The sequence below is a fragment of the Hoplias malabaricus genome, chromosome 4 (genome assembly GCF_029633855.1).
Source record: "Hoplias malabaricus isolate fHopMal1 chromosome 4, fHopMal1.hap1, whole genome shotgun sequence".
Classification (NCBI taxonomy): domain Eukaryota; kingdom Metazoa; phylum Chordata; class Actinopteri; order Characiformes; family Erythrinidae; genus Hoplias; species Hoplias malabaricus.
The window spans coordinates 22,088,459-22,112,715 of NC_089803.1; the positions used below are offsets into that span (position 1 = coordinate 22,088,459).

Sequence of the window (24,257 nt, forward strand, 5' to 3'; positions counted from 1 at the left end):
ACTTCAGTCTGCTTCATTCTCTTTCATCTGCCCCTGGCAGCACACAAAACAGCAGAGTATTATTCCATCCTCAGCTGTAAAAAACATAAATTAAGCAACTGATATAGAAGAATAGTGTTGAATGGAGATGTGTCGTGCTCTCACACAGACACCCAGACCTTTAAAACTTCTTTTTTAAGTTCTTGTTAAGAAATGAAATTAAATTTGTGCTTTATTCTCATTTAAATCATTTGTGGTACACACACACACACACACACACATTGGTGTAGCAACCGCGGGGGTTCTGTGTTCCCGGCAAAATTGGATACAGCTTGGATACACACACACAGACACACACACGCACACAAAATAAATAAATACCACTGAGAGAAAAAAAAAAGCTTTATTTTTGCAAACATTTATTTTAAAATTGCACCTCCGAGGTTAACGTGTTTTGGCAGCAAGTCAGACACAGGGTGGGTCTTCTTTAAGGCGCCTGTTCAAGTATAAAGCTGATCCAATCATTAGCTTCTTTGGCCTCCAATTCACTGTCAGAGTATGGCTTATAAAGTTAGTTGTAACCAGCTCTGGGCTTGAGATCAGTAACGAGAGCACAACAGATAACAATGACGGCCAATTATGGGGTGGGTTTTGACAAATATGTCCTCCCAATATCAAACTCGCTCCTATGGCCTTGCACACACACACACAGGCAGACGTGTTTAGGGGCGGTGAGCACACATATCCAGAGCACCGGGCAGCCACCATTGGTGCTCAGGGAACATTTGCTGGTTAGGTGCATTGGGCAGTTCAGCCATGATGTCCCTATCCTGATTTTCCTGCCAGTCACAGGGATCAAACTGGCTACCTTTTGGCCCAAGTCTGCTTCCATGGAGTTCAAAATGACAATTAAATCTTGTTATATTACCTTGCATTGACAGCTCACAATGTTATTCTCTTCTCCTGTGAGTTTGCTTTGTAAATATATAAGATTTTCAGGCCTTCTAGTCATAAGCTTTTATAAGGAATCAAAAAGCATGAAATTTACAAAAGTATAATGTTTCTATTACCACAGAAAAGCATCGAATGGCCAACAGAAAAGGGACAAGGAAGTTGGAATATAAAACTTTAGGGAACACAAAACATCTGGGGAGAATTCAGACACGTGACAGGGGGTGTGACTACCACAGCATGAGGATGAGAAAGATGTATAGAACGAAAAACAAAACAAGGAAGCACAGAGAACCAGAATAAAACAAAAGGGAACAGAACAAAAACACCAAACCTGAGAGTGTTTGTTTACATGTGTTTTTTATGATGTGATATTTTGGTACAGGAGAATGTAGGGCAGAGCTCATAGATGTAGAAATAAGAAAACGTAACACAGATGTATATTTATATAGATTATAGTCAAATTTTTTGTGTGATCTTATTGATTATAATTGTGTGAAGGCAATTCATTTTTTAAGAAATTAGCAATAATTTGTGGTATCAGTTTTGTCTGTTCATTTTATTAAAAAAATAATTCTAGATGTTTCTAAGACAGATAAGACCAATGTTTAATTGAATGAAAGAATTACAGTAATTTATTTATTCAGTGTAACAGCTTACAAATCTAATCAAACGTTTGGCTGTTTAAGGTGGAAAGGCTTCATTCAGCTAGCAAAAACCAAACAAGCAAACAAGAAACAAAAGAGTGTCTCAGCTTGGTCCTCTCTGTCATAGCAGTGGTTAATACTGGGTCTGTCTGATTAATTTTGAGAAGTATGAATATGGTTGTTAGCTGTATTCAAACTCCATTAGCTGTATGCAAATTAAGCATGTCAGTTTGTACTAAGTTTGACCAAGCTACAATCCAAAGCTGCAGTTTTTAAGGTAGCACCATGCTAATGGAGCTACATTTTAGTGGACACTGTCGCAAAACAGCTAAGTTTGAAAAACGTGTTCATCACTGTATATCTTCACACTACTTCCCTTTAAAATAATACCTCAAACAAAGACGTTATCCCACATGAAATTATAATGACTTGAGCCAAACTAAGCTTTAGTTTTCCCATCTGCAGCCTTTAGGGTTGGTCACTCAATCAATCAGTCAGTAAGTGAAATCTCTCCAAAAATGAACTGTCCTCCCCTGAGCTCATCCACAGTTGAGGCACAAGGTGAGAACCTGATGTTATATTAATCTTTGATTCCAGAGGAGACTTTAGACATGTGAACAGAAGTTGCTGTTGATCCTATTGTATAGACTTCACAGCAGTCTCTACTGCTGTATGAGCTTCAGTCAGCCAGCCGTCTTTTCAGTGCAGGGAGAATGAGCTCATTTCAGAGGAAATGCACCTTATTATAAGAGGATGAATTTCTAATCAGAAGCTGCAGACATAATGGCTCTACAGATTTCAGTCAGCAGCCATAGAGCGCTTTCATCAAAACCTCATCATCAGGCCACAGCAAACGCCTCATTAATACTATATCGGACTTGACAGTTAACACTGCGGCACAACAAAGAGTGTATTACAGCTTTTAAAGAGGCACTGTAATCTGTATCACTCCCATGTGTCTAATAACTTCAATAACAAGTTATTTCATGCAGTAATGCACAATGCCGTGGCTTCACAGAGTCAGTACAATGTCACATTCTCTCTTTAATTGAATACATGGACTTGTTTACTGGGAAAATGTACAGGGTCTATTATTTATTCCAAATTTCAACCCCCTTTTAATACAATGCATATCAGAGAGTGAATGAAATCCTTATTGAATGAGCATTTAATATTTACCACACACACACACCGCTTAGTGCATAGTAAGCAGATGACATGCTCCATTCATCAGGTCTGCTTTATCAGCCTAGTGTCAAAGACGGTAAAAAAGCCACTTTTATGCTCCATCTAGAAAAGCACATGGGAAAACTAAAGTGTAAGACATTCACAGTCCTGAGACCTTCACGGACTTGAGACATTCACAGTTCTGAGACATTCACAGTCATGAGATATCCACAGTCCTGAAACCTTCACAGTACTGAGACATTCACAGTCATGAGATATCCACAGTTTTAAGACCTTCACAGTCCTGAAACCTTCACAGTACTGAGACATTCAGAGTAATAGGACACTGACAGACTTGAGACATTCACACTCCTGCACTGTCAGAAAAATATAATACTGTACAGGTTTATTACTGTTCACTAAATGAGAAAACAATGTAAATGTACCTTTAAAGGAACAACAGTGGTGTTTAAGCTCAGTTGTGTATATTGCATTCGCTTCTCCAGAAGGAGTGGTAAATATTTGTAAGGTTTCATTATATGAAATGTAGAAAATCAATACCACGTAAAACGTGAGTTAGGGCTGAATTCTGAAAAGACCAACAAAAGGAGTCAGACTTTCATTTTTAATCATGCTCAATGGGTGGGTAAATATAGCATTAGGAGTCTTGCCCAAGGACTCTACTCTACACAAGTATTGGTATAGTAAGCTGTTCTTGCAAGGGCTGGGAATCAAACCTGTATTGACCATAGAGAAGGCAACAGTGCTGGTCACTTTGTAATAAAAAACCACAATAATAGAAAAGTGTCTCCAAATTTTTGCGTAAGACTCATACATCTCTATACAATATGCCTTTTCTCTCCTAACACAATTGCATTCAAGTTACTAAGGCAGAGATGCAGGTTTAGAAGGAGTGAAAGAGACAATGTAAATGTCAGTAGAATTCACAGCACAGAGATCATGATCTTCTCACCCTCCCCTGCAGATAAATGGAGATGGTGTACTAGAAAAATGAAATGGCCCCTGAAAACATAATGGAGATGGAGAATATAATGACTGTGTGGTTTTTCACAGCTGGGAATAAAAAAAAAAAGAGGAACATTTGAGACCATTTTTAATGTCACTCCACACGGAAATCTCTGAAATAGGCTGAAATTAGAAATGAAAGATGTGAAAGGGAAAATAAATGAGGGGTAACTCTGGGGAAGAGGGGGCAAACACAGGGTCATGGTAATTATCAGTGATCAGTCCATCCCTCACGCTTTCCCCTCATTCCTTACCTCTTTTGCCTATTACCACCATAACTGTCTCCATATGTAGATAAAGATTAAGATGTCTGTCACATACGTGGCATGTCCTGCCAAATTTAAACAGCACTACACTGGGTGGCTGATCATTGGATGCATAATAAATTCAGTGGCCACTGTGTACTTTTGTTCAAAGATTCCTTCTTTTGGAAAAATGCAGTGTTAAGAATAAAGGTACTGTACATGTATATTGTTTTTCATGCAGTCATTAAAAAGAAAATCCTCTTTTCGATAAGAAAAGTGAATTTTTGCTTATTTTCATAAAATACAGGAAACAAAAAACAAAAGCCTACAGTCAAAATGGAATATATATAATCAGTAAATCAAAATGTCCTATTTACAACTGGAATATTGATCATATCACACCAGTAAACATTTTTCTGATGATTTTATACTCCTACTAAATGGCTGCTTTTTCAGAATTACATAATGTGTATTTTCTCACTGGCCATTTTATTAGAAACACAGCCAAATCATGAGTTATAAGCAGGGTTGCCTGATTTGGTGAGTTGACTGAAGTGAATTTTTTAGGTTCCTTGACTGAGACAGGAATGGGACTTTCAATTTTGCATGGACCCATACAGATATAAAAGGTGTTCAGTGGTGTATGTGTAATCTCATTTATAAATTGTAATAGTCCTGTAGTTCTTAATCATTTTGTTTTCTTTTTTTTAAGTAAATCTTAAAAGTTCCTAAAAATCTTAAAACTATTGTCTAAGTCATGAAATAGGAATGATCCCTGATTTTCTGATTCTCTGCTCATCTCTGGTTTGTAATCATGTGTTGGTGAGTATAGAGGTGTAGTACTATAATAGAATAACCAAATAATATCTAAAACTATGATAGTAGTATTAAGAAAAGTAATAAGAGGCCATGTAGGACTATGTGCCTGCAATCAGGGTAAAATCGTTCAGTATTGTATTGGTGAAATCAGCCACTATCACTAAGCATCCCTCTCTCCCTAAAATACAAGGCACATTGCCCTGATTACACTCCAGATCTCTCACGTTGATTTGAACAACACAATCGGAACGGAAAATAATTAAACCTGCCCTTCATCAGAGCAGACAGGTGATTGACCCTCCGCAGCTCAGCTACGAGCTCCAAATCTGCCCAAATCCTCTGTGATTATATATAAACAGCTCATCAGCTCCTTCTGTGTGTGAGGCTCTTCACCATCCGGCTCGAAAACCCACTACCACTGCTGGGGAGTGTGTTGCTAGGATATGAAACTTTCACTGCGCATCAGCTTGGATGTGATAGAAACACAGGAGTAATGAAAGAATGGACTTGAAATGGAAGTTTGGAGCTGATGAAGAAAGTGTGTAAAAGTTTAAGAGCCAGAGGGGAGTTCATGTAACACTCACAAATCAATACCCAGGCTCTGACTCTATATATCATGAGCTGTTGGGACATGTTTACATTACAGGGCCTACAAACTTATACAGCTCATATAAAACACCCTCAGCCACTCTTCCTCTTTCATTTTATTTCACACTAACACGGTGAATACTCTGTATTGTTTATATCATAGTGAGCATTTCAATTAAAAAAAAAAAGATAAAGCATGATGTCAAAAGCTATGTTCTGCTTTGACAAGACCTTTATGCCAATAATTTACCATTTATTTGTACCATTTAGGTTTCCATTTTGCTATGTAAACTTCAGGGGTTGGACAATGAAACTGAAACACCTGTCATTTTAGTGTGGGAGGTTTCATGGCTAAATTGGAGCAGCCTGGTGGCCAATCTTCATTAATTCCACATTGCACCAGTAAGACCATGTGCATCCAATGGTTCAAACATTGAATCCTGAAGGCGGTGCCGTGTATCAGGACGACAATGCACCAATACACACAGCAAGACTGGTGAAAGATTGGTTTGATGAACATGAAAGTGAAGTTGAACATCTCCCATGGCCTGCACAGTCACCAGATCTAAATGTTATTGAGCCACTTTGGGGTGTTATGGAGGAGCGAGTCAGGAAACGTTTTCCTCCACCAGCATCACGTACTGACCTGGCCACTATCCTGCAAGAAGAATGGCTTAAAATCCTTCTGAACACTGTGCAGGACTTGTATATGTCATTCCCAGGACAAATTGACGCTGCATTGGCCGCAAAAGGAGGCCCTACACCATACTGATAAATTATTGTGGTCTAAAACCAGTTGTTTCAGTTTCATTGTCCAAACCCTGTACTTGCTCATTCAAATGTAAGTAGCCTACAACTTTCATGCACTTTAATATAGGCTATTATTTACACATTCTTTTTGAATGCACTGTGGCCCTGAACTTTTTAATATCTTTACTAGGCCCATCAGATTAAAACAATTAATTGCTTTTCACCCTTTTTTGTAGTGGTTAATATTGTTTGTCATATTTGCTCAAGAGGAGAATTAAATGTGTTTGAAAGCTACATGACCCTAGAGTAGAGCTCAAATATTCTCCTTCATTTTGATTTTGTTAGTTTGCTACTCACTGGTTTATACAGTTCTCACAGAAGTGCTGTCTAGTGTAATTTGTTGAATTATTGTTACAGTAAAAATATAGCGTTTTATTTCATTTTGTAAATGACACTTTACACACTATTTATACCCATTATTTATAATCCATGTCATGACAGATTCTGGAATAGTTTTGCATATTTTATGTGTTTATTTTACAAACAATATAAACAAGTTAACTTTGACACAGATAATTTGATCAAATCCTGTCAGTACTGCCCATGTTAAAGCCTCTAATAGTGAAATGTGAAAACTCCTTATATACAGAGATCCCAAGAATTTATCATTACACAAAATGTTTTGTAGTGAGAAAATTGCTAAAAAACTTTTTTAATTACTGGTAAATTTGCTTAAATATATTGGAGGACATACATGAATAGTACATGCCACTTCAACACACATTTCATTCATTCATTCGTTTGTCTGTAACTGCTTTATCCAGTTCAGGATTCTTTTTTCCTTTCTTAAATATGGCATCTAACGTATAATGATTGGTGTTTAGGGAAACTGTTTAGAGACACCTCCATTAAAAAAAAAATATATGAATCCATTTTATTGAGTTAATCTGAGCTACTGAGTTTTGTTAATGAATTTAACACAACAGTTTAAGTCTACGGCTTCTTCACAGACCCATATTGTGTAAGCATATACACTTATATGTAACAGTTGTCAATGAGAGCATTAAATATCTCAGTCTATGAATGTGTTATAACCTATAGCCTACCTTTCAAACACTGCACTGATGCAATAATGTTATGATTGCATGTCACTTCCATTTGCATCTTGGAATGTGAAGAAAAAACTGTATAAGCTCAGCACCTCACACACACTTAACCTATTTTTATTTGGATTTCAAACTGGTTTCTCTGGAGCATTAAAAGAATAACAAAACCTGAACAATATGCATTTCCAGTGTGACGTTATGAGAGGAAAATCAAAACCCTGCACTGTTCATTTCATTACAATAGTCCGAATAAATGGACCATTATTCATTTGTAGAGCATTTGACTCAGTTGCATTAAGGCCACTGATTGGAATGAACTCAGTTAAATATTTTAATGAAAACCAGAGGAGAAATAAATCAACCGTTCAGATTAATATAGGAATCAATTACACAGAAACATATAAGAAGAGGTCACTCACAAAACTCACCAGTGTGGTTCATGAAAGGTGACTCCATATAACTGCTTCTATAACAAAGTTCTTACTCCAGACTTTATCAGAGATAAAATATATATTTCTATGGTTCATTTGTCAATTTGTGAACCATACATGTTCACACAATGTAAAACACAGCTGGAGTGAACACACCTTTGTACAATATCACTGAATTTATTCGAAATTACAAATGATTGTTTAATCACAGAAGACAGCCACACTTCCTATGGTTACTGGTAGTGTGGCTCCTCTGAAGGTCCCTAATAATTGGTTCAGTTGTGTTTTGTCTGATATTTTGTACTTCATCAGTTTTCTTGTCATGCTTGCGAAGGTTTACTCTAAGGTTTAATACATTTTCAGACAACTTCTTGCCATGTAGAGCAAGATATATACGTAAAGCCATGATTTTTTTTCTCAACATTTAAATAATTAGTGTTATTTAAAAATTAAATCACAGGTGTACTCAGATTATACGGGGTCTATCATTTCAGTATATTCTAGCTTACTTGACTTCTATGATTTATACACATTTATGGCATGTGTTCTTATCCAAAGCAACCTACAATTTCAAATCAATTAAAGGTGTTAGCTACAGTTGCATTATAATTAGATTCACACTGTTAATGAATATTGCTCAATGAAGAAGTATAAGACTTCCAAGAGAGGATGGTCATGTTGTAGTTGTGTTCTATATAGACCTATATAGGCATGTAGAAAATAGTAAATAAAACAGTAAAAAAAAAAAACAGGTTAATCATGAATTAATATTAACACACTATTATTATCACTCACATTTTCTCCTGTGTTTACAACTCCTTAGTAAGTCTCTATTAACCATTACATATGTTGAGCATCAATAGTGTCCAAGTACTTTGCTTCAATGGTCTTTGGCAGCAGGCTGTTCCTGAAAAGGAGGTAAAATGAGTGTCACAACAAGTCTTCAGGCCAGTGGATATCACAGCATTCTGTTTCTCCGTCCTGAATCACACCCAGCATGCAAAATGAGTCACGAGCCAGCAAGAAATATCATGAATATTATTTCATTGTTTGACATAGAACATCAAAGAACACACAGCCCACTCAAGAATATTACTTACAAAGACGTGCTGGGCTACGCATGCAGATTCCTACAGTGGCAGAATAAAATAATAAGCACTGTGTGTTACAGTGATTTTAACCCTCATTTTCAGGAAAGTGTCCAGACAGTATGGTAATGTGAACTAGGACTGCAACAATAAATAGCTTTTCTATTATTTAAAAAAGTAATATTCAATATATCAAGGGCAGTTTTCATTTCACAAGTGTGGGCGACAAAGCTTTAAGTGGCTACACAGCGTTACTGATGCAAAGCAGACCCAACTTTTTAAATATTACTTTACGACCTGCTAAACATGACATGAGTGAGGGGGAAAGGGAGGGAGAGAGAAGGGAGGGAGGGTCTGAGAGGGTGAATGAGTGAGTAAGTCAATGAAGAATTGTAGTTTATTGAGCATGTGAATAAGGGCTTAAGTGAGGGACGGAATGATTAAGTTAGGAATTGTGAGTAGTGTTGCACCGATACCCAATACTGGCACTTAAACACAGTATTGGTATCAGCTACAGAGAGCACCAATACTATAGGTGTGTTGGAAATAGCCCCCTACTCACTATTCCCTACATGTAGTACACATGGCACTTTTTGGGACACATCCCATTAACACATGAGCGGCACTAGATGCAGTGCAAATTTAAAGTTGGGGCAGATTAAAAACACACGGTGTATTTCACACTATATGTTTTTGTCGATTTTTATGGAGACTGGAAAAATTTTACTCACACTGCACGACTAGGGATAACACACTACACAACCCCTAACTCCCCAACCAAACACACACCTCCCATTACCTAGAAGACACAGATAAAAATGGACGTCCAACTCATTGCGGTTATTGTGTGCACTGCTAGAAAAATACGTAAAAATGTCTTTGGGTCGTGGATGGGAAAACATAGTCACTGCGCTCTCTACACACCACGCCATTTAAGGTAGAATTGAAAATTAGGATTCAGTTGGAATAAAAGCTGCAACAGCATGTTTTGCGGTTCACTATGTTCTCCTACAGGTAATACTTGTTATTTGGGGACATGTGCATCCAGCACTATGTAATAGATTATAGTTTTTCATACATCCACTGTAGAGCTCCACTGAAATGTGTTTACTTTCTGTGCTCTGTTCTCATTGGCTGTTCAAGAGACTCGTTCAGAGTTGAGTTTGTGGAGAGTTTTCACTACACGACTATGCCCAAAAAAATCAAACATTTGATTTGCTGCGACTGATCTGAAATGTGATTTTGAGGCAAAAAAATGTAATATCAGGCTAAAAGTTGCGTATTGTAACCCCAGCATGCCAAAGAACACTTACTTCATTCAAGCAACTACAAAGAAGCATGCTAACACAGGTCAGTAGGAGTCCTTGGAAAGTGAATTTCACAGTCGTGACAAATGCCTTCATAATGGTGTAAAAAGCTGTTCAGTCAGGCTTAGTAAGATTATGCCTTCCTACTTGTACTTGTTACTACATTGTGGATTTTTTTTTTTTGTTCATAGCTCTGAAACATTACATTTTTCAATGTGCAGTTAATAAAGATGTAAACGTTTTCAAGCGTATTAATGATAGAGAACACTGCTTTAACAAAATAAAATCTGTAAGTATAGCAATATAAATATCTGGATGTATAGGCACCTATCTATTTGTTAAGATAGATAGAGTTTGTATTGGTACTCGGTTTCGGCAGACACTTGAACATGAAATATCGGTATCAGTATAGGAAGGGGAAAAAGTGGTATCGGTGCATCCCTAACTGTGAGTGAGTGTTAAGGGAGGGAGGGACTGATTGAATGAATGAGGGAGAGATTGAAGGAATTAGCAAAGTGAAGAAGTGAGTGGTGGAGTGAATATATTAGAGAGGGACTGAAGAAGTGAGTGAAGAAGTGGGTGTGTGAATGACTGGGCTAGTGAGGGAGGGAGGGAGCTGGAGTTATTTTAGCCTTTTTCAGCAGTGTCTACAACTTCAAGTCAAAGTCAACAATCTTCTCTCGTGAAAAACAGAACTGAAGTTTTTGTTGTTTGACTGAAGCTCAGAACTCCAAAAGATTAACCAAACACTTCATGGCTGTTTACAATTATCTGTAAATGATCCCAGCTCTAACATTCTCTATTGATCAGTGATGGTTAACAGTAGGCTCTGATTGTCTTACAAGATTGCTAGTAATAGCTGGGCACATAAACATAGAACTCAATCGGTGTGCATGGCCAAATCTGTCCACATTGTCAATGTCAGGAACACATCTTGATTTTTTGACATCATTTTATGAGCGGCTGTTCCAGTATTTCACACCAACAGTGATGAAATATGAAGTATTTTTTATGTCTGGAAAGAATATATCCAGTGTAACAAATTTAAAATAAATAATGATTTGTGTTTAAATGAATCTGAGATAACTGGTCAGTACCTGACAGGAATGAGGAGAATCATGAGTAAAGGGAAGATCATCTTCATGTACGGCAGAGGATACATCCCGAAGGCACAGAGGATGATCAGCTGGATCAGCTGCAGTGCTGTGAAGTAGTGAACCTTCCTCTGAGGCACTCGACGAATGTAGTGTGTGGGCGGATAAGACGTCTTAGGAACGGGACGAGAGAGAGAGAGAGAGGCAGAGCGACAGAGAGAAAGAAACAGAGAGACACAGAGGGAGAGAAGTCTTAAGATGTGTACATAAATTCAGCTGAAATCTTTGTACTCCTTGGTAAATAAAACCTCTCAGGCTACATGTGTAATTAACTGCATGAGTGGAGGAAAAGCACAGACTGCATTAGCTGAAGAACAGACTGCAGCAGTGTAATTAAATAAGGTTGGTTAAAAGATTTAGAGGGCGACCTTTGCATAGCTGTTGTGTGTAAAGATGTTGTGTCTATTTGTGTGTGTGTGTGTGTGTGTGTGTGTGTTTCTCTTTCCCAGATAAACTAGTTTTAATGAACTGACAAATCAGAAGTCTTTCTGATGTCATTCTGAAAGGAATCTTTATTTGTTTAAAGACAATATAAATGCCAAAAGGTTTTATGGATTTCACTGTATTGGGTTGAAAGCAAGAACCTTAAGTGTCCCACAATTTTTAATTATACGTGGACCATACGTGACAATGCACCGTACACTGCCTAAGTATCCCTTGATATCTATTTTTAATGTCTACAAATCATCTTCAGTGGACCTTCAGGTGAATAGCTGAAACCACAACAAGACTTCACTTATATATTATTTAAAAAAGATGAATACGTTTGGTCTTAATTCATTAACATGAATTTATAACACATACATAAAAATAATTACACCTGCCTACATAATCACCTTGCAGACGTGTTATAGTCACGTGTTCAGAACCTAATTAATAACAATACATTTTTAGAATTTACACCTTTTATAAGCCTTTCCAAAGACTGTCATATCCACATATTTACAGACTTCAAATAGAACAATTCATGGTTGCCACATTAGAAATTATAACTGCTTATATATCGTTTTTCAGGTGCTTAGGACTTAATTCATATAATTAATTAACACACTATTTATAAACTCTTTAGAGGGGTAGACTTATTTACATGTTACATTCATTACATTCTCTGTTGCATTCTTTGTTAGAACTGCTAATTCCTATTAATAAATGCATTTTACTCATGATTAATTTTTTTCTACTTTTCTGAGGGAATGAAGTCTATGGATTTTTAAACATAGTGTTATTATAACATGATAAGAAAAAGCCTTAGTTGCACCTGCACTCCATAGCTTTCAGTGGCTCAGAACCACTGAATTCATTGTAAGTTTTTGGTGTGAATGTAAGATATAAATAATAATAATAAGGATGTCTGGTTTGTCATTCACCACTCACTTGTTCTTTGAGCAGCAGAGCCACACGGTCACACATCTGGTTTCCATCAATGGAGGTGAGAGCGATGTAGAGGAATAGGCCGTAGAGGACGGGTTTAGGAATCCACTGCAGAGGCACCGGCAGCAGGAACACAGATAAACCAATCAGGACGTTCGCAGCCAGCGATGTCAGACGAGTCTCTTTCACACTGACAATCCTGCAGATACATGGTGTGGTTATTCATCGCCAAATCTTTGAACTAATTATTAGTATTGAGAATACATTTACACCATTTGGCAAGCACTTTTCAGTGCTAATTGTGTTGCAGATGTAGAGGCAAATGCAGTATTGGGAGTATTGCCCATGGACTCTTACTAGTATGGCTTTCTATATAAAGATGTCTGAGATGTCAAGATATCATATGCTAAAACTTTTTAATCTCACCTTGTCATTATTGTATCCACCACTGATTTGTTTCTGGCACTGACCAGACGCAATACAATCAGCAGTTTCCCTTGTTTAATATGTCTGAGCTTATAGCACACTTGGTTCTGCTAAATCTTACTTAGTTTTACTTTAAAAGACTTGCTTTTAGTTGGGTAATTATGTGAGTACTAAAAAAAGGCTGTGATTTTATTTCAGTTTCTGTCATTTATATGGTTTTATTTCATAATTCCAGAATGGATTACTTCCTGTAGTTGAATGAAGTCTGAGCTCCATCAGTAATGAAATAAATGCATTCTGGCTAAAAGGCTGTAATAGTAATCTTGTTATTTTCATAGTAATTGAATAACAAAAACCGCTAATGGCTGTGCTTCATGGTGTTATTGTAAAGTAGCGGGATGCCTGTTGTGTAACATTTAAAAGCTTTTTAAAATTCAGACTGCCATGTATAATTTTGTGACATGGCACAGAGGCATGGTCCTGTACAAACTGTCTGTTCAAATATTAAAATTCATAGTAAAAAGCAGCTTTGGTCAAATGAGTCAAGCTCAATTTGTGCTTAAGTTCTTTTTTACAGCTCATATAATTTTATCCTTTTTCACTTCTAGATCTACTTGCATACTGTCTAGTAGTTTTAAAATGTTTTGATGTCCCTGCCAGATTTGGGTTCTGTTTGTGTAGATTTTGCTTGCTTGCTATAATTAATATCTATAAGGGTTATATATTCCAAGGCCCCATCCACATGGATGTGTTCATTTTTAAGCAGCAAAGTTTTTTTTTTTTTTTTTCCTGTGTATTGGCCTCTTGTCCACACAAAAAGAGTGCTTATGGTCACTGAAATTGAGGTTCTGAAAATGCTCTACAAGCTGGGGATTTTTAAAAATGCCATTGTCACTGTTATTGTGTGGATAAGGAATACAGATAATTTCAGAAATGCGGTGTGGCTGAAACACAAATAGCTCCTCACTCACTAGTGAAGTCAAAACTTCAGTGTACAGATTCAGATTCAGTAAATTCATGACTTGTGTAGTGATTTGGGATGAAACCTCTGCTTCTCTCATACTTCTGGTTGTTTTGATGTCTTTCTTAAAGAGGTACTATGGCTCCCTACTGGACTGGCATGATAATGCAGTCGTTTTTACATTCGCTTGGACAGGGATACTTTCAAAAAACAAATATAAACAGATCCGTGTGGAAGGGGCCTGCTTTATGTGTGTTTTGATGTTGAAAGTCCTGGTGCGTATATAACTTTAATTACAAGAGCTGTATGTGCTGTCTTATTTTTAGGCTTCCTTATTTCTGGTCATCCTGTCTGTAGATAACCATAATGAATATAATTCAGATTAACTAGGACACTGTATGCTCTGTGACTGAATGTATTTCCGTATGCTGAGCTGTTAATGGGCTGTGGTACTGATTTTGGAAGGATAGTTTAGATTTGATCACAAACAGCACCCTAACAGATCCCGTATGTTCCTTCACTCCAGAGATCACAGCTGTACTGCTTCACAGCTTAATGCTGGTGGGCTTTATATCTCTCTTACATACACTTGACACTCGGCAAGTAACCTCTTCCAGAGCATCTCATTTTTTTTAATGCTATTTATGAATAAGCGCTCTCCTAATAAATACATTTTGAAAATAATCTGCCTGTCCACTGTTACTTACCATAGAATATAATTATGAACTGGGTGTTTTATCTAAAATTAAACCTGACCCTTACACATTCCTGCAAGAGTGCCAAAATATATATCAATAACATTTTTGATTACAGTTAATATTATTAATTTTTAAATTATTAACTTTTTTTATTATTAACTTTTAAAAATCTTGACTTTTAATGGAATTTGCATGAAAATAATGTATTCTAAGCAATTTTGGGCCTCTTTTATTGGACCAGCATGACATTCTCACATATGAAATGCTTCCATCTTCGAATATGTAGTCACCAGTAAGGCCAGTGTGGTTCTATATATAAGAGTATGGTAGGGCTGTAAATCTAGTTTGGAGGGGCGTGGGTCTGGGTTGCCAGACTTCACAGCTCAGCCTTACTGAAGTGTTGTGGGGTTAATTCAGAGAAACACTGATGAGGGGAGGTGCCTACCTGGTCACCCCTGTGAAGAACTACCAGTGTAGTGGGTGTTTTGTTGATCGGATCATAAACAGCCACAGCAGCCTTAGTGGTTAGGTGTAAGATACTTAAATGTACAATGTATATTATAGCAGGAATGTTGGGGTGGTTGGTATGAAGAGAGTGGGCTGGGCCCTATGTGAAGCTCTAAAAGACTGGCATAGGACATTTTACAACCTATTCTGTGACTAATTACAATTGAAGTGTCCCCCACTGGGTGCAGATTGGGGGTACAGTAAACTCTTTGGACGACTAACTCCAATGTTATCCTGAGCCAGCATTGTCCATACTCAGTTTAGCACAATTTGGACAGCTCTGTCGACTGCTGAGTGACATACGTCTCATAGAGATGTCCTTGCTCCACACGCTGCTCCACCTTCGCAAGCTGGCGGACGTGTAGAGTGGAATGCGGGAAAGCTGCGTGCATCCATGGCAACCCCAGGACCGACATCAAAATGTTGATCAATCCAGAAAGCATGAGATCCCAGTGGTATGCTGTTCCCTTCAGCAATCTGTAACATACACACAAACACACAGACACTCACTGCGTCCTGTTAACTGTCTGCACAAAGCTGCCACAGCAAGCATGTGTGTGACATTGTCACAGTCAAAGTCTAGCAGACTATGTGTTAGATTATATATATAGTCTACCTACTTCACTTTGCTAAATATATACAATATATAGGGGTCAAATCTGTGCCTGTGTCCTTGTTAAACATTAAAAACCAATCATAATAAAGTTACTGCACCTGTTCTCTGGGGCATTGGTGAGGGAGATCACAATGTTCTGATCAATGAAGATGAGTAGAGCGAGGAGGAAACCAAGGCCACAGGCGCTCAGTACATTCATCCCTGTGAGCTCACTCAGCTGTGCCACATTGAATATGGAACCATTGTGGTAGTTGAACACTGGAACTGGGTGCAGGCACATAAAAACAAATCTCTGAAAGGAATGTGCTACACTGAGAGGAAGGTGAGTATAATGGGAGCTATATACAGACACTGTATGTGTGTAATACGAAAGAGATTCAGATTCTTAGATCTGTCATAAATGGCAAATCATCACATATAGTTCATATTGCTGTGAGAGATTATGTAAATGCATCCCGCTGCTGCTGGGAATTGAAAATGTAAAAGCATTTAATGGTTTATAGACTATTCCCCATGTGACATCCAAGCACTCACGTTCAATGTCGATGAAGAGATAGGAGCCCACGAAGGAAAATATGACGACAGAGATGGGCAGAGCACAGTCTGAGACCACCTCCCTCACTTTGGCATGGAGAAATGGACTGGAAACAAGCAAAGAGCGAGGTTCAATTTGGGACATCCAAAACATCCTGAATGTATGGAATGGTGTTCCATCACTACAGAGAGTACAGTTGTACTGCTCCACAGCTCATTGTTGGTGGGCTTTATACTCTTACTAATGCCTGATATGGGCAAGAGACCCAAAGCTTTTCCAGAAAGTCCTATTCATTCTATTCTTTTGTATTGGGATTTTGCAAGCTGTGCAAAATTCACTATTTATAAGAGGCGTCTACAGATATTTGGACATCTAAGCCACTTTACTGACCATAACAAAACATAAAACAGCTCCATGTACAGGGGTTGGACATTGATACTGAAACATCTGTCATTTTAGACTACAATAATTTATTAGTATGGTGTAGGGTCTCCTTTTGCGACCAGTACAGTGTCAATTCATCTTGGGAATGACATATACAAGTCCTGCACAATGGTCAGAGGGGATTTTAAGTCATTCCTCTTGCAGGATAGTGGCCAGGTCACTACGTGATGCTGGTGGAGGAAAACGTTTCCTGACTCGCTCCTCCACAACACCCCAAAGTGGCTCAATAATATTTAGATCTGGTGACTGTGCAGGCCATGGGAGATGTTCAACTTCACTTTCATGTTCATCAAACCAATCTTTCACCAGTCTTGCTGTGTGTATTGGTGCATTGTCGTCCTGATACACGGCTCCGCCTTCAGGATACAATGTTTGAACCATTGGATGCACATGGTCTTACTGGTGCAATGTGCAGTTAATGAAGATTGGCCACCAGGCTGCTCAAATTTAGCCACGAAACCTCCCACACTACAATGACAGGTGTTTCAGTTTCATTGTCCAACCCCTGTAGTTTAATGTTGCTATTGTCTTCATCACTTGTGTTTAAAACCATCTAAAAGTTGATGGGCTTAAGTGCCACTTAAGCTATGTTGAATATGGCTGTAGAATGTACAGGGAAATACATTATAATAAAGACAGCCAAATCCCCCTCAGTCATTCATAATCATTTCAGTGCATCAATCAAGTCAGAGTGCTTCTTGACCTTCCCAATCCACCTGCACTGACACTAGCTGCTGTACACTAAAATGAAGCACCCTAGAGTTACCTCCTCTTGATGAGAAAAAGAACATAGCCAAGCCACAGAGTTCCCAGCATGAGCAGTAGACAGAGGATAGGGCGCTCCCTGGTGCACAGTGTGAGTTCTGCAGGAAGAGAGCCTTGGCCACTGCTACTTTCTCTGGACGTAAGCTCACTGGCCAAGATGTGAATCTCCACAGAACTGCTGTTCACAAGTGTTGGCCCATGGTAGAACTTCTGAAAGACTGAAAAGGAAGAGAATTTTTTTTTTACTTAGTATTTATGAAGGTTTGTTATGTGTCTGAGTAGAGTACAATCTTAATGAATTGTTCTCAGCTTGAACTTGTGGATTGCATTCTTTTTACTGCATAATTAACGAGGCAAGCCATTAAGAACAATTTTCATTTACAATAACCGCCTGTGGTCTGTAGGTTTTACCTCCAAACAAGCAGGACGAGAACGCTTTATAAAACCAATCAGTGGCTGAGACTGAGACGAACTGATTACATTCAGGGAATAAAGCACATTTCTGCTTATCTAGAATCGAACCCAAAGCCACACTGTCTCTGTGTGGATAACACTGGTAACCTCGTGTGGAAATTTTATGTTTCTGGAGCTTCTTTAAGCTAAAAAAATGTTCTTCACAAAAACCTAATAATTTAAAAATAGCTCTTGTATGTTTTGAGCATATTTAATACATTTTAAAGGTTTGTTGCCCGCAGGCTCTACAGAAATGAGACTGTTTGTTATTCAGTGACATCTGAGAGCTTAAGGATGATTTATTATCTGAAGAGAGAAAAATGTGTAGAATTATATATGAGTAATAATAAAGTTGGTCTCAATTCTAAATATTTTTGAGGGTGACTGACTAAATGGCTTGTCAATTTGTCTAAGACTACAGCTGATTGTTCGGTCACTGTAGAGGCAAAGAATTATCACATTATCATCTCTACTTCACATGGCCAATAACCGCCTACTACTGCAGGAAAAGAAATCTGACTGACATGCAAAAAGACCAATCACAAGTCTGCTATTTTGGCATGACATGAAGGAGGCTTTATGATTCACATTGGACCAATTGCAAAACTAGTACAAAACGATACACTGAACATACTGTACATCAGAATACAGCTAGCAGAGGCATATTAGCTTTATTAGTGAAGAAATGTATAATGAAGTCCTGGACACAGCCAACCACAAATACAGTACAGTATGTAGATAAAGAGAAAGGTTTATGAATCTAGTGATTACTGTTGGGCCCCCTCCAGGGTGTATTCCTGTCTTGCGCCCAATGATTCCAGGTAGGCTCTGGACCCACCATGACCCTGAACTGGATAAGTGCTTACAGATAATGAATGAATGAATGAATGAATGAATGAATGGTTACTGTTGGTATCTCTATGTTATATGACAAATTAGTTTCCTGATTAATTTCTACAGTGCAATGTGCCAGTTGTCTAGATGGCTAACTCTTAATTTACCCAATGAACAAGCTGTCATCACAACTATTGACCTTGAGAGACTTGGCAAGAGCTACTAGATGAATTATTGTCAATCTGTAACTAAATGCACTTTAAACTGGAAAAGCTCTCATTCAGGATCAAATATAAGAAAAAATTCCATGCAGTTAATTTAGAAAAATGTTTATCTTCCCTACTTGTTAAAAATGAAGATGGTCATTTGTTTCTCCTGGTTACTTTCTTAGAGATTTAATACCCAGCATTATCATGAGCCTTTTATAGTTCATTGCACAACTAGGTCACAGAAACTGTATTTTTAAAAGCATACTTAAGGAAACTTTTGCAGTTAAAGTTTTCTGCGCAATCATCTTGCATAAGTTCACCCACCCAGATGACAGAAAATGTGTTTGAGGACCCCTTTACTAGTCAAATTGGCCTAGTCATTTGAATGCAATGTTCAAAGTCTTCTGTCAGCTTACGTTTTGAGAAATGTGAACTTACTTTTGATGGTGCCTTTCACTGCATCACCCACAAAGGCAATTGAGATGAACAAAGCTATGACTTCCTCTGTGGAGCTGAGGGCACATAGCATACACTAAGACACCAATCTTCTTCTTTATCAAAGCAGCCAATCACAGACAAAGACATAACAAGTAGCTCAAGGCACACCAAGAACAGAGATTATGAGCCAGTCAAGGATATTCATGAACCTATAAAGTGCAGAAAGACAAAGCAAGAAAGACCCAATTTCAAATCAAACAAATTAGGAATGTGAGAGTGGATTTAAGTCACATATTCTCACTGTCTAAAGAAAACCATGTATCTCCATTTTTATTATTTTCATCTTTTGAACACAGTAACTGCCCTTTCTCTGTATGAGAACTGAATTGTTTTTGGATCAATAGAAATGCTCAATAGTGGTTTGGAACCCAAATAACTTTCCAATAATTTGAATTAAACATTTAATAATGTTTTTTTTTTGCCTTCTCTTCTAGTTACCATTCTGGAGAGGCCTGTTTCTACCAGACAGTGATGATCTGCTGTAGGATAGCGTGGCTCAAACCTCCTACATACTGCAAAACAAGTAAACAACAGTATACTTCTGTCTACATTTCTTTTCACTGACCGTTTGAAAAGCTTCATGAATAAGCTGACATTGAAGACTCCTCCCAGTATAAGGAACAGGCTGTTCCACAGGCCGATACAAGCGTAGAACGCAGGGAAGTCAAGGTCATAGTCATCACAGATGCCTCTGATAACTGCAACACCACAGAATAACAAAAACAGATAAGACTGATGCAACCCCCCACCCCCCACTGGCAGACAACTCCAGCTCTTTCTCCAACTTCAGCTATCTGGAACATAAGATAGTATACCACTGATGAAGATGGCCAGAGGGGCTGTGGTCAGGGGGATGACCATAGGAGAGCCAGCCAACAAGGAATAGATCACACCTCCAATACTCTGGCCTACAATGGTCTTCTGGACATCTGGAACAAGTAACATAACACATGATGTCCCAAAATACTGACTCGGTTCCTAGGTCATTTTGTTGAAATGACTATGTTAAATTTTGAGCAGTTAACTGGCAGGCAATATCTGTTTCCTCTGTTTTCCTCCAGTGACCCCACATTAGATTAATTGTTATCCTCCTAAATGTTTGTGTGCCTATGGTTTTGGGGTCATCTTTAAACATGTGTGTCTCTAAACATATATCTAAACAAAAATACTGGTAATTCGGATGATTGGAATCCAATGTAAACCAAGATACAATTGAACTTATTCTGAACTATATTTAACCTTGTCCACTTATGGTCACATTACTTCAGATCACTGTTAATGGCAGGTGTCCACAGAAGCATACATTTCTTCAGAGTTTGTGAACATCTGGTTTGATTGGATCAGATCCATATCTAATATATTCCCATGTAATTAGTATCAGACTAGTCAATGTAGAATGTATGTCAGAAACAGGTCACCTACAAAGATACACAATAACTAGAGCAAATCTGATCCAAAGAAAGCACCAAAGGTTTGCATATGAATATAAGACCGGTACTCACCTATCTCTCCTTGTGTGCTCTCGTCATTCAGAGAGCCGAAGGCAATAGCAGGCAGCAGGATGGCGATGTAGAGGAAGATAGCTGTTGTTGTATACTTTAGAAGAGACCTGCCGCTTCCATACATTCCTGAAGAGAGAATCACAACAGGCTTTTGTGGGCTTTAGTGCACTTACAAACTTACTGCTGCATTCACAGCACTTTTACCAATGTGACATTAGCTCCTCTGGGTTTTGATGACCTTTCTCAAAAACACTTCTTAATTTTCAGGATCACATGACACTAGAAATTGGCAGGTATTCCAATATATGTTAAAAATTAAAAAAACATGGAAGTGACAAAAAAGCCCTACCTTTCTCATCTGTATCCCACTCACTGAGCACAAAAATATTGAAAGTAGGCCAATTACAAAGTGACTGATTTGTTTTTCCTTTACTGAATCAAAAGTAAAATAATTGGCTAAGATGGGGCTAATTTCCATCTACCACAAACCACATCTTTTTGGTGGATTTGTTATTCATTTGTCCTAATTCCATAATATGTAGTGAATCCTAGTAGAGATCAGAAAATCCCCTTTCAAAACTGGACTGTGTGAGACATGCCTGGAGGCGCTACACAGTACTGCACTTATACTTAATATTTGTAGTAAGCACTTTTTTTTTTTTTTTTAGAGTCCAAGCATGTCATTATATAGCAATGCTAAATGCAGAAAGACTTTTAAGTGGCTATATTTATCAGCTTCTCACCACTGCAAGTATTCAAACTTCTAATATCACCCTTATGGGATTTGCAGTGTTAGCAGAAAAGAAACAATGCTGCTACCACAAGACATTTCGTGCTTGTTAACAGACATCAAAGCTTATCACTGCTCACAGACTCTCAGGTAAAAGTTTTTACTTTGTTTATTGCTATACATTCTGTTCATTTCAGGTTGGTGTTGATCAAATGTATAAAGCTTATGTTAAATGTCATGTAGTTGCAAAGTTAACTTGATATAGCCATTAGCTAACTGTACACATTAGCATTTAAACTTTAATTTGTGACCAGTATCATGCTAGATGGTTCATTCCATTGCTGCATTGCTTTAGCTGGGATGTGATTATCAAATAAAATAATACAGGGTGAAAGCTTTGATAGATGTTATGGTTTTAGCTCCTCCTTCCAACATTAAAACCAGTTTAGCAATGACTTTTACTCATATTCTACATAGCTTCATGCACCACCAACTTTTGGTTTTTGATTCATTTTCTTTGTTTGTTACATTTCTCCATGCTGGCAATACATCTGTCAGTGAAAGTTGCTTCATATGCTTGTTCAGGCAGGTGTACTATGACATTTGGTTCATTTAACAGTCATGTCTTGTCTGAGGCAGACTTTCTGCACAACAGATGGACAGGTGCACAATAGTATATCCCTGTTAATTCAAAACATAGTTTGCCAAAAAAACATGAAAAAATGTATGAGCCTGCTTTGACTCATCACAGACTTTTGTACCATTGTACAGCAATGCATGTACAACAAGGGAACACAGGCCCGTATCTTTAGACTAGTTGCTTTTCTTTCCATCAAAGTTGAACAAAGGTCTCTCCAGCAACATTTACAATAGCTTGGTCAATAAGGTTTGGTCAATAAATGTGCAGTGACTGTATGCTTCAAACTGTTTGCACAACAGCAGCCAATAGTCTGCTCACACCAGCTTTGCCCCATATTCTTCACATTCACAGTGCAGACATATACGCCTATCAGCCATATCATTATGAACACCACATTATTTCTACACTTACGGTTCATTTTCTCAGCTCAACTGACCATATAGAAGCTCTTTGTATTTTTACAATTATGGACTATAGTCCATGTTTCATCTCCTAGAGCGGTATTTGAAAATCTCTGCCCAATGAGCCTCATTTTTAAAACCTTCATAAAAAAACACAGCAAACTGCATGTAGTTTATGAGAAAATGGACATTTGTTGTAAATTAATTCTGCTTGCTTTTCATAAATGAGGCCCAATGTGTGTTAACCAATCACGTTCATCCTCACCTTTTGGCTGGTAGCCAGTTACATTCCTTCTGCCTCAAAAGCAGTGCTGCCTCCAGAAATATTTTGAGTAGTGATTTTGCATGAGCGTGGGCAAACAAAGTATGCAGGGCATTGAATGAAAGCAATTTTTAATAGACAAACACGATAAACAACAAATAATCTTGAATACACAAACAACAACGTATAAGCAACAAAACTGAATACACCATTAATTTATGCTAAAGTAAGTGTACATAGACAGAGCTTATAAATGGTACACAAAGGGTAACACCTATGCAATCACACTCAGGGCTCACAGATGAGGGTGGCTAAAAAACAAAAGGAGAGGAACAAGACCAAAACAGAGAAAAGGGATAGATCCTTACACCTACAAAGTCATCCTGTATGGTCAGTGGTGCTGAACGTATATAAAGACAAGGTGGTCATAATGTTAAGGCAGACTCGTATACACCTAGTCTCCAGTTAATTGATGTATCTTCTATACACACACACTGCTGTTTTTTCCACTGCAGAAATCAGTAAAATGTCTTTTTGCAAGTTTTGCAATAGGTATGTTACTTGTTAAACTTCACTCCACATAATGAGAAAGATGAGCAGGAAAAATGAATTAGCTATTGACTGAGCTGTGCAGACCCTCAGCACATCACAACAGAGGTATTGAACATTGACTGTGCTCTGCTTTTTGAGGGCTTTCTGACTCTGAAAAAAATTCTATACTGATTGAAAAGGGGCTGCAGAATTTCCACAGTACAGCCACACTCCTGTATATCTCCTAAAGTCATTGTGCAGGCACAGCTTGTGTAATCTTCATTGAAAAGCATGAAATGAAATTGGCACTCTAGAGCAGCTAGAGATTAAATTCACCATTGGCACTTTACCATTGCATGGTACCTACTCGGCTTGGCTCAGATTGGCTTTTCCACTAGGCAAACTACTTCAACTACATTTTTAGGCCCTGCTCACTCGTGGCTTCAAACGAGCAGAGTGAAGATTAAAATGGCAGCTTGTCAAAATCAGCTGTGTTCTTTTGAGGAGGATCAAACACTCCTTGGATTGGTGGACAAGAAAAACTCCAGAGAGAGACAGACTTGCAACTAGGAATGAAAAATAATGTGTTGCACCGATGCTGATACCGTATCTGTAC

At 38.0% G+C, this 24,257-nt stretch overlaps 1 protein-coding gene across 2 annotated transcripts in view; it reads right to left on the reverse strand.

Annotated features, from left to right (window-relative positions):
• Positions 1-6,739: 6,739 nt before the first annotated feature.
• The window catches only part of LOC136694445 (solute carrier family 4 member 11-like), a 40,835-nt gene continuing 23,317 nt past the window's right edge, over positions 6,740-24,257 (reverse strand). Inside the window, exons 10-20 of one of the 2 annotated variants that reach the window (XM_066668006.1) lie at positions 21,078-21,203; positions 20,391-20,504; positions 20,141-20,273; positions 19,516-19,589; positions 17,583-17,799; positions 16,372-16,478; positions 15,936-16,101; positions 15,525-15,698; positions 12,633-12,828; positions 11,202-11,371; positions 6,740-8,616 (exon numbers count right to left, since the gene is read on the reverse strand). In XM_066668006.1, the coding sequence (XP_066524103.1) occupies positions 8,550-8,616; positions 11,202-11,371; positions 12,633-12,828; positions 15,525-15,698; positions 15,936-16,101; positions 16,372-16,478; positions 17,583-17,799; positions 19,516-19,589; positions 20,141-20,273; positions 20,391-20,504; positions 21,078-21,203 (1,544 nt within the window). In that variant the 3' untranslated portion in view covers positions 6,740-8,549. The remainder of the gene's footprint in view (positions 8,617-11,201; positions 11,372-12,632; positions 12,829-15,524; positions 15,699-15,935; positions 16,102-16,371; positions 16,479-17,582; positions 17,800-19,515; positions 19,590-20,140; positions 20,274-20,390; positions 20,505-21,077; positions 21,204-24,257) is intronic. The other variant, XM_066668007.1, reaches the window with a different exon arrangement.